The 10801-nt window shown below is 39.0% G+C and overlaps 1 protein-coding gene across 1 annotated transcript in view; it reads left to right on the plus strand.

Moving 5' to 3' along the window:
* SNW1 (SNW domain containing 1) overlaps positions 1-10801 on the plus strand; it is a 36889-nt gene that overhangs the window by 25417 nt on the left and 671 nt on the right. The window contains exons 10-13 of the mRNA XM_008590235.1: positions 1136-1277; positions 5353-5449; positions 8459-8576; positions 10555-10718. Coding sequence (XP_008588457.1) covers positions 1136-1277; positions 5353-5449; positions 8459-8576; positions 10555-10718 — 521 coding nt within the window. The remainder of the gene's footprint in view (positions 1-1135; positions 1278-5352; positions 5450-8458; positions 8577-10554; positions 10719-10801) is intronic.

The following is a 10801-nucleotide window of genomic DNA, read 5'->3' on the forward strand; positions in this document are numbered from 1 at the left end:
CCTGGGGGATGTGGATAGAAATCCAACATAATAACTTCATTCCACACGTACAAGAGCATGACCACAGCCACAATGGGTCCATGCACACATCACTAACAAGAAAGATTAATAACAAAATTAAATTGAGCCAAGCCATACTGGGACACCCTGACAATGCCCTTTAAATAAACCAGTTAATTTTGATGTATTTTAACATGTCCTTTGAGAAACTCCAGGGAATTTCCCAAAGCCATACTAAGCTGAAAGGTTAGGCTGTTTAATTCTGGGAAGCTTTGTCAAGCAACCAAAGGTGAACAAACAAGAAATTCCATGGAGCCGTGCCACACACACGGCATCCTCTTGTAGCTTGCAGGATGGCTCTGGACAGCCTATCCTTTGTATACTTGTACACACATCCCACTAGTGACAATCCAGCTCCCTCAGAACATGCCAGAATAATGGTATGCTAAGCTGATCCCATTTTATGAAGATTGATAGGTGCTGTTTCAGACTTCATAATTTTCCTCTATTTTAGATGTACATGTCCCCCAAAAGGGCAGTGCAGAGAAGGGCAGGTAAATATTCTGATGAATTGAATGCTACATAAAATGGCATTAATATTATTAACTGTCTATTAATATTATAAATTAAATAGTATGGTATTTATGTGACCTTCTTGTTCACACACATCATGGCATGTGTTGAGAATATAGAAAAGTATGTCTCCCGTATCAGACTGAATACCCTTATAAAAATGATCTCTAGCAGATGTAGGCTAAGGTTTTATCTTGAGTTGGCTTGATTGATTCTGAAAGTGTAACCAGTCCTTGTTATGCTATTGATAATGAAAATTGCTTTATTGGAGTCTTGTTTAATTTTGTTAAGTCTTGTTTCTGCGAAAGCATTAGTGAAACACTTGACTTTCAAGATTGATTGGGGTCACTACTATAGTTTCAACCACTAAAACATTCCCCAGAGTGAAAGAGCTTACCTTGCAGTGTCTTCCAGGCAGAATATTTTTATTTTAATCAGCAATAACAAATCTGAGTTCTCTATAATTGCTCTTACAAGCCAGACTTTATTCAGGGAGTTAAATGATAGCTATAAATATTTATCCCATCATAGTGTCCTGTTTAATATCTGACTTTACTAACAGGCTCGTGAAGCTGTGGAAATGCGTGCTCAAGTAGAAAGAAAGATGGCTCAAAAAGAAAAGGAGAAACATGAAGAGAAACTTAGAGAAATGGCCCAGAAAGCCAGGGAGAGGAGAGCTGGGATCAAAACCCATGTGGAAAAAGGTATACTATTCTCATTACTAAATTGAATTTTTGAACACTATATATCTCATTTTAGCAAATCTCTGGGTTTGTTTGTTTGTTTTACTACATACAAAAGTAGTAAGCACACATAAAGAAAATCTAGATATTTCAGAGATAGTATAGAAAGGAGAATAACATCTGCCTTACTAAGGTGAAGCAGCAGAAAGTACCAGAGTATATATTTAAAGGTGGGCTTTCAATATGGAGCTATACTAGAAGTTTTTAAAGTTCTGAGCAATATACTTTTAAAAGTCACATTATTTCTCAAAATAATAGGCTTGATTTTTTCTTATTCTAATTTTCTTGAAACTTAGAGTAATGAGATCTTCAACTGAATAATTCAGTTCCCCCACGGTAAAATAATCCAGAGGTTTTTTGTGGGGGGTTTTTTGTTTGTTTTTTGTTTTTATCCTGTAGGCTAATGTACTTCTAGTCATTAAATCTGCTAGTATTTTTTCTCTGACTTTATTTAGTAGTCTACATTAGTGCAATAATTTAATTATGGTGGGAAGACAATTCTAATATAAGAAAATTTGTGAAGGTGTTTTTTTTTTCATTAATAAATCCTAGACTAATATAAATATTCATTCTTTCATTCATTCAGTTTATATTGAGCACCTGCTATGTACAGGGTTTTCTTCCAGATACGAGGTTTTCTGCTAGACAGTGGGGGGAAGGGAGGATATAGCAGTCAACATCCGAGTGAGTGTAGATAGACAGAACAGTTAATCATGTAGTATAGTAGAAGGTAATAATTGCTATGGAGAAAAATAAAACAGGGAAGAGGGGGATAAATAGTGCCAGCAAGAGAGGGTGATCAGAATAGGCCTCAATTCTGAGATGATAACATTAACACAAAAATGAAGGAAAGGGCTGGCCCGTGGCTCACTCAGGAGAGTATGGTGCTGATAAGACCAAGGCCATGGGTTCAAATCTCTATATAGGGATGGCTGGTTAGCTCACTTGGTGAGTGTGGTGCTGACAACACCAAGTCAAGGGTTAAGATCCCCTCCCCGGTCATCTTTTTTTTTTTTTTTTTCCTTTTTGTCTTTTTTCATGACCGGCAACGGGATTGCAACCCTCGGTGTCGCGCCCGCACCGCGCTCAACCAGTGAGCAGACCGGTCTCTATATGGGATCCGAACCCTCGGCGGGAGCGCCGCCACACTCTACCAAGTGCGCCACTGGGCCGGCCCACAAAATACAGATTTAAAAATGCTGACAAGGGCTGAGCCCGTGGCGCACTCGGAGAGTGCGGCACTGGGAGCGTAGCGACGCTCCCGCCGTGGGTTCGGATCCTATATAGGATTGGCCAGTGTGTGCGCTGGCTGGCTGAGCACAGTGTGGGCAACACCACACCAAGGGTTGCGATCCCCTTACTGGTCACAAAAAAAGACAAAAAAAAAAAATGCTGACAAAAACAAGAAATATTACGAAATTAAGTACCTGAACTTTGCTTTAGTATTTTCCTTACATTTTTAGCTGTAAATTCTTTACCATCTCTTCCTATGATGATTTTGTAACATTTTCTGTAGCAAGGTTAGAAAGACAATTCAGTCTTTGCTTACCGGCCATCTTTTAAAAAAAAAAGAAATGTGAAGGAAGTAAGCCATATGGATATCTGGGGGAAGAGCATCCCAGACAGAATGATCAGCAAGTACAAAGGCACTGAGTTGGGAGTATGCCTGGTGTGCTCCAGAAAGCAGGGAGGCCAGTATGGCTGCATTGTAGTGAAAGAGGAGAGAAGGAGATGAGGTGTCATATTACTTAGGGCAGGTGGGAAGGGCAGTAGCCAGATCATGTGTGGCCCTTTAACCATTATAAGAACATAGCCTTTACTTCAAGTAACAAAGGAAGCAATTGAAGAGTTTTAAACATAGTGACATGATCTGGCATTTTTTTCTAACTTTATTGAGATATAATTGACTAGTACAAAGTGATGTTTTGATATACATATACATTGTGAAATGTTTACCACTGTCACGCTAATTAACATATCAGTCACCTCATGTAGTTTTTTATTTTGGGTGAAAACAGTTAAGGTCTACTCTCTTAGCACATTTCAAGTATACAATGCAGTATCATTAACTATGTCACCATGATTACACTGGCTCTCCAGAACTTATTCATTCTTCATAAATGAAACTTTGTACCCTTTGACCAACATTTCCCCTAATACACATTTTTCTTTTTTTTAAAAAGATGACCAGTAAGGGGATCTTAACTCTTGACTTGATGTTGTCAGCACCACGCTCTCCCAAGTGAGCTAACCAGCCATCCCTATATAGGGATCCGAACCCGTGGCCTTGGTGTTATCAGCACCACACTCTCCCAAGTGAGCCATCTAGCCATCTCTATCTATATAGGGATCCGAACCCGTGGCCTTGGTGTTATCAGCACCACACTCTCCCAAGTGAGCCATCTAGCCATCTCTATCTATATAGGGATCCGAACCCGTGGCCTTGGTGTTATCAGCACCACACTCTCCCAAGTGAGCCATCTAGCCATCTCTATCTATATAGGGATCCGAACCCGTGGCCTTAGTGTTATCAGGACCACACTCTCCCAAGAGAGCCATGGGCCGGCCCTCCTAATACATATTTTTAAAAAGATTACTCTGCTGTGTTAAAAATAAAGACTGTGGAACGGGTATGGATAGTAGCAGGAAAACTATTTGGAACTCTATTACAATAAACCAGATGAAAGATGATAACAAGAGGTAGTGAGAAAATGGTCAGATATTGGATGTATTTTTGGAAGAGGAGCTGACAAAATTTGCTTATGGATTAGGTAGAGGTATGAGAGGAAAAGAGAAGTCAAGGATGACTCCAGAACTTTTGACTTGAAAAGAATTAAGTTTCCATTTACTAATATTAGGAAGACTTCAGGTTTGGGAGGGAAAACTAGGTTAGTTAAGGACATGTTAAGTTTAAAGATGGAGGTGTCCAGCAAGCAATTGGTTATAGTTTTTTTAGACTTCAGTTGTACGGAAGTAACCAAGGTTGTATGTAATGATCTGCTTCCCTCAATCATACATGAATAAACTTGAGGCAAGATATTAGGTATACCTGCTTTTGTACGCCTAGCCACTGAAGGCAATTATAAGTAAAACTTACTGTATCTAAGTTCTCTAAACAGGTAAGAAAAAACCAACAGAATGGTTCTTTAAAAAGTAATTTTAAAAATCTGTTGTCAGATGTTAGTAAAAGCTAACATTTATTGAGTGCTTATTATGGCAGGTACCACTTTGAGCACTTTACATGTATTACTTCATATACTCCTTACAACAACATTATGCAGTGGTATTATTATTGTCACTCCTTTACAGAGGAGGAAACTAAGGCTCAGAGTGGTGAAGTAACCTGGACATTGCTAACTTGTCATAGAAACAGGAATTGAATCTATAGACAGTCTGGCTCCAAAGCTCATGCTCTTAACTACCCTGTATCCCCTCAGGCTGATGAGCGTAGAGAAAATAAGGATAGACATAAATGCAATATAGATCAAGATACAGCCAGCCCTATGTGCCATGAGCAAAATGTTCTTTGTGCCATGAGCAAAAGGTTCTTTGTGCAATAGAATCTCGAAAATATAAGGGAAAACTTGTGCATAATTTTTTTCCTGACGTTTTATTATGAAAATTTTCAAACATACAGAAAAGTTGAGAGATTTATATAATGAACACTCATATCCCTACCACCTAGATTCTACAGTTAATATTAACAATTAACGTTGCTAAATTTGCTTTATTACGGATCTACCTATCTCTCTATCCATCAGTCCAACTTAATACTCTGATGCATTTTAAAGTAAGTTGAAGACAGCAGTGCACTTTACCCCTAAACATGTTAGCTGTATGCATGATTCTGGAATTCACATTCAAAAATCAAACTAATAGTATTTATTGGATTTAAATTAATTGCAGGTAAGGTTAAAAAGGCTGAATGTGACTACAAAGTTCATGTAATTTTCTGTCAAAGGTAAAGAATATTCTCCCATTCAAAAAAATATTAGATAATATAGTGATGAAGTCATTTTCAACTGTGTCCACACAGAGGATGGGGAGGCACGTGAGCGGGATGAAATTCGGCATGATAGGCGAAAAGAAAGACAGCATGACCGGAATCTTTCCAGGGCAGCTCCTGATAAGAGGTAGGTGCTATTTTTGAGATAAATACAAATTGTAAGGGTGGACTTTTTGTACCTTTTAGAGCAGAGTTTTAATTCACTAAGATCAGTTTTTCTCCTTTCATCTTTAGTTTGATAACTTAATAAATTATCACTTAATTCCCTTGCCCTTAAGTACTTTGTCTCAGCAGAATTGACTGTCCCTGGAAATAATCTTTTCTTCCCTCATCTTGGAGAGTCAGTTAGAGTGGAAAATGATGGGGATACAGAAAAAGGAATTCAGATCATGTTTGTGAAAAGGAGTGAATGGGACTGTTCTGGTCTGTTCTTTTCCTGCTTCAAATGGTGAGACAAATTGATTTGTACCTATTCCTCTGGACAAGAAAAAAGGTGCTCTTACTGGACTCAGGTCCGGCTGCCTGCCCCTTTGAAAAGGAAAGAAAAAAACTCAGGAGTCAAATGGTTGGTGTTGGAAAAGCAGATGTATTCAGCTGAAAGAGATGGTAGGCTGCCCCATCTCAAAGATTTACATTTACTGAGGGGTTTTAAAGGAAGGGTTGCGGGAATGGAATGTGGGAGGTGAAAAAGCAGGAAAGCAGGAGATGTGAGTTACGAGGGTTCCATGTCTGTGAGCCAGGTACAAGGTCTCACCAAGGCCTCATCTGGTTTCTGTTCTCATCTTCGCTGTTATCTCAGGACCCTGCAAGATTTTGATTTGCGCCAGGGTACTTGACTAGTGCCCAAGGTCAGCTTCAGTCATTTGGCCTTGATCATTTCTCAAAACTCTATAAATCTCAAAGAAAGAACTGTTAGCTTTGCAAAGTACTAATTAGCTTACTGGCCTTGTTTTCCTGCTTAGCGAGCAAGATAAGAAAGTCAGGGGATGGGAAGCAGGAGTGGAGAGAAAAAAACTGTCCTTTTTAAAATCCTCCCCCTGATCTGCAGCCCAGGCAGCTTTAGGTCCCAACATGGCTTCAGTCCTGCTCACTCCAACAGTGCCATCCATACCTTTATTGAGATCCTTTTATAGACAAAGTACTACACCTAGTACAATGAGGGAGAAGAGCAGGTTTTGAAAGAAGTGAAAGTTTAGCTCCTCATGTTCAGTTTATCTTAAAATTCAGAAGGAGCTATCATGTAAAATAATTTGGGAAGATTTACAAAGCACTCTTTATAAGTACAGACTTGTAGGGAACAAACCAAATACATGTGTGAGGACAGAGAGTAAAATAGGGATTGGGGAAGTTTGTGGTTAACCAAAGGCTGAAGACTGAAATTGGTGAAAAGTTGAGGAAGTGCTATAATACGGAGGTGGAATTCTGAGTAAGGGTTAAATGCAAATATAAAACATTTTCCTCCCAAATGAATAGTTTTCCATGCTCTGATCATCCTATGAGCTGAAACAGTCCATTTTTTCAAGTCATATCTTAAACATGAAAAAGAAGATTCCTGCTGGTGGTGTTCTTTGTTGTTTAATTGGTGTGTTTCATCTCCTTGGATAAGTAAAATCATGGAGAAGCAGGGAATCTGAATTTAGAGTTGTGGGCAAATGTAGAATGTAAAAGAAAGAGGAATGAAGTGTGGTGAAAGTGTTCAATTAATGACACTGTTGAAAATTCCTAAAATATAAAAATTAAAATGGCTCTGTAGATCACTTGGGTCCTTAACACCAATAAGTGGCTAAGCTGTAAACCTGTGATTGAATGAAAGTCAAGTTGACTATAGAAATCATTTTAAGACCTGAGCTTCTAGTATAATAAGGGATGAGTTACCATGGTTTCACTGGGATGTAGACTGCATACATACTGAAACCATAGGGGAATTAAATTAATCTGAATGTTGAAAATCGTACTGAGTAATCCAATCATTGGCATGTTTTCCTCAAAATTCTAGGATAAAATTACTAAGCGTAGGGCCGGCCCGGTGGCGCACTGCTACAGTGCGCCGCTTGAGAGCGCGGCAGCGCTCCCACCGAGGGTTCGGATCCCACATACAGACCAGCCGCTCACTGGCTGAGCGAGGTGCAGGCGCAACACTGAGGGTTGCGATCCTGGTGCCGGTCCCGGTCCGGTACGGGTGCGACACTGAGGGTTGCGATCCGTTGCCGGTCACGAAAAAAAGACAAAAAGGAAAAAAAAAAATTACTAAGTGTAGTTAGGTAAAAACGCTGATTCTAGCTTATTGAAAATGATTGATGTGATGCATCTAATATTTATCTACTTCTGCGCACTGCTACAGTGCGCCGCTTGAGAGCGCGGCAGCGCTCCCACCGAGGGTTCGGATCCCACATACAGACCAGCCGCTCACTGGCTGAGCGAGGTGCAGGCGCAACACTGAGGGTTGCGATCCTGGTGCCGGTCCCGGTCCGGTACGGGTGCGACACTGAGGGTTGCGATCCGTTGCCGGTCACGAAAAAAAGACAAAAAGGAAAAAAAAAAATTACTAAGTGTAGTTAGGTAAAAAGGCTGATTCTAGCTTATTGAAAATGATTGATGTGATGCATCTAATATTTATCTACTTCTCCAACCCCCCCCAAACCCTCATATAATAACACCAAATATAGGCCATAGCAATTTCATATCTCAGTATGGTTGTAAGGTAATTGCTTGTATTAAAGAATTTCATGTCAAGGGCCGGCCCGGTGGCGCACTGTGCTAGTGCGCCGCTTGGGAAGTGCGGTTGCGCTCCCGCCGAGGGTTCGGATCCCACATACAGACCGGTTCCCGCTCACTGGCTGAGCGAGGCGCGGGGGCAACACCGAGGGTTGCGATCCCGTTGCCGGTCCCGGTCCGGTGCGGTGTTCTTTTGAGCTAACAGTAAGTCTCATGGTAAAACCCCTGCCTCCTCTAAACATGTATCGGAATGCTGTAAAAGTTGCCAACCTGATTATGCATTATCGGGGAATATAACTTTACAAGATGTGAACAAGATATATTCATTTCCTTTGCTTCTGAGCTTGATTGTATTTAAATTGAGTATATTCAGCTTGCCTGTACAGAGCTTTTCAGTTAATGACATTGTATTTAAAAATAGGTCAAAACTACAGAGAAATGAAAATCGAGATATCAGTGAAGTCATTGCTCTTGGTGTGCCTAATCCTCGGACCTCCAATGAAGTTCAATATGATCAAAGGCTCTTCGACCAATCCAAGGTACAAGGAGTTTAGAAACAGCATATCCTGCATGTTGATATGAATACCTATCTTCAGGGAAAAGAAAATTAACTTATCTTAGATTTGGATCAGGCTAAGGTTTGCTGGCATGATGACAGAAAAAAAAAGGAAGTTGTATGTTGTAACTTCAGGCAAGTAAGATGAAACAGTTCTGATCTTATACATAGCTAAAATTTGAGATTCTGGTAGAAAATGAAAGAAATTATGTGATAAAACTTGGATCTGATATATCAATCTTTTGTTTCTAAAATAGAGCCACTGTCCTAGAACAGTATGTCTTGGGGTTTTTTTGTTGAACTTTGGATTTTTTTTTTTTTAATGCTATAGAAACATGTCAGCTTGTTTGGGGGCGGGGAGAGAGAGAAGAGAGAGACACAGAAGGAACTTCAAAAAGTTCATGGAATGAATGGTTTGCATTATCTTTCAATACTATTTTTTCATGAACGTTTTGAAGTTTGAAGTGCCTCGTGTGTGTGTGTGTGTGTGTGTGTGTGTGTGTGTGTGTGTGTGTGTGTGTGTGTTTAGAGAATAGAGAAGTATAAGTTCTACTGGGATATAAAATAGAGGGGGAAAGTTACTTATGACTTGGAGGTTTTAGGAATATTTGAAGGTAGCATTTGTGTAAGCTCTTCCAAATAATAATAATAATGATAATTTGTTAGGTACTTTTTATATTCCCAGCATTGTTCTTAAGTCTTTTTACTTATCTCACTTAATACTTATAAAAACCCTGTGAAGTCATACTGTTGTTACCTCTATTTTATTTTATAGATGAGGAAATTGAGACAGAGAGGTTTAGCTAGTAACTGATGGAATTAAGGTTTAAACTTGGTGCCGAAGAGATACGTGTAGTCCAATGTTTATTGAAGCTCTATTAACAATAGCCAAGAGTTGGAACCAGCCCAGATGTCCATGATCAGATGAGTGGATAAGGAAACTGTGGTATATCTACACAATGGAGTACTATTCTGCTATAAAAAAGAACAAAATACTATCATTCGCAACAACATGATGGACTTAGAGAAAATTATATTAAGTGAAAAAAGTCAGGCACAGAAAGAGAAATACCACGTTCTCACTTATTTGTGGGTGCTAAAAATAAATAAATACATAAATAAACACACAAGCAAATAAAGGGGGGAGGGAAGACAACACAACAATCACAAAAATTCCTTGAACTTTTTAAGTCAAGTGCACAGATGTGATGTGGTGGGGAGGGGTGGGGGTGGAGAGGAATGGGTAAATGGGCATGAAAATCAACCATAATGTATATTGGGAAGTAAAATAAAATTTTAAAAAATTAAAAAAAAAAAAAAGATTTAAACTTGGGTGTCTTAATTCCAAAGCTTTGTTCTTAACTGCTATGCAATGGCAACTTACCAGTCTGAACAAAGAGAGTTAGGGATGAAAGTTCCACAGAAGTAAATATTTTTAAGACAATCACCTGTTACAGATGTAAGCTTAAAGCATTTAAAAATTGTGATGAAAATGTTTCCATCATTTCTTGTGGATTTTCATTGAGAGCCTTATTTTCTTAAGCTGTAATAGTTATGTTCTCAGGCAGTGAAGGGATATAACATTTCTTACTCTAAATGGCATCAGAGAAATGGTTTACAGTGCTTTCCTCTTGCCACCATGTCCATACAAATTGGAATTGTCAAGTGCCTGCTTATAACGGCATCCCACAATTTTAATGACTACTTCATTAAAATAGTCAAACTTGTTAATGAGTACCTTATTTAATCTAAGCCCTTGGGTAAAGACCCAAAGGTGATATGAACAAAAGTTTATGTGCTTTGTGAAAGTTTTTTAACGAAGACCTTTTTTAAATTTGCAGTTCAGATTGTTGAAAATGTGAGCTATAAGTGAGCAAGGGTTTACATTTTACATGAATGTAATCATTTTCAGTTTTTAATAATGTACACATTTTTATCAAATGTCAAATATTTTTCCACAGGGTATGGACAGTGGATTTGCAGGTGGAGAAGATGAAATTTATAATGTTTATGATCAAGCCTGGAGAGGTGGTAAAGATATGGCCCAGAGTATTTACAGGCCCAGTAAAAATCTGGACAAGGACATGTACGGTGATGACCTAGAAGCCAGAATAAAGACCAACAGGTACAAAGCCAGATAGTTTCTCAATTTCAATGTTTATACCAGCGAAAACAAAGTAGTTCATAGTCCTTTCTCTTTTTCCCTAG

Source organism: Galeopterus variegatus, unplaced genomic scaffold, assembly GCF_000696425.1.
Source record: "Galeopterus variegatus unplaced genomic scaffold, G_variegatus-3.0.2 Scaffold140, whole genome shotgun sequence".
NCBI lineage: Eukaryota > Metazoa > Chordata > Mammalia > Dermoptera > Cynocephalidae > Galeopterus > Galeopterus variegatus.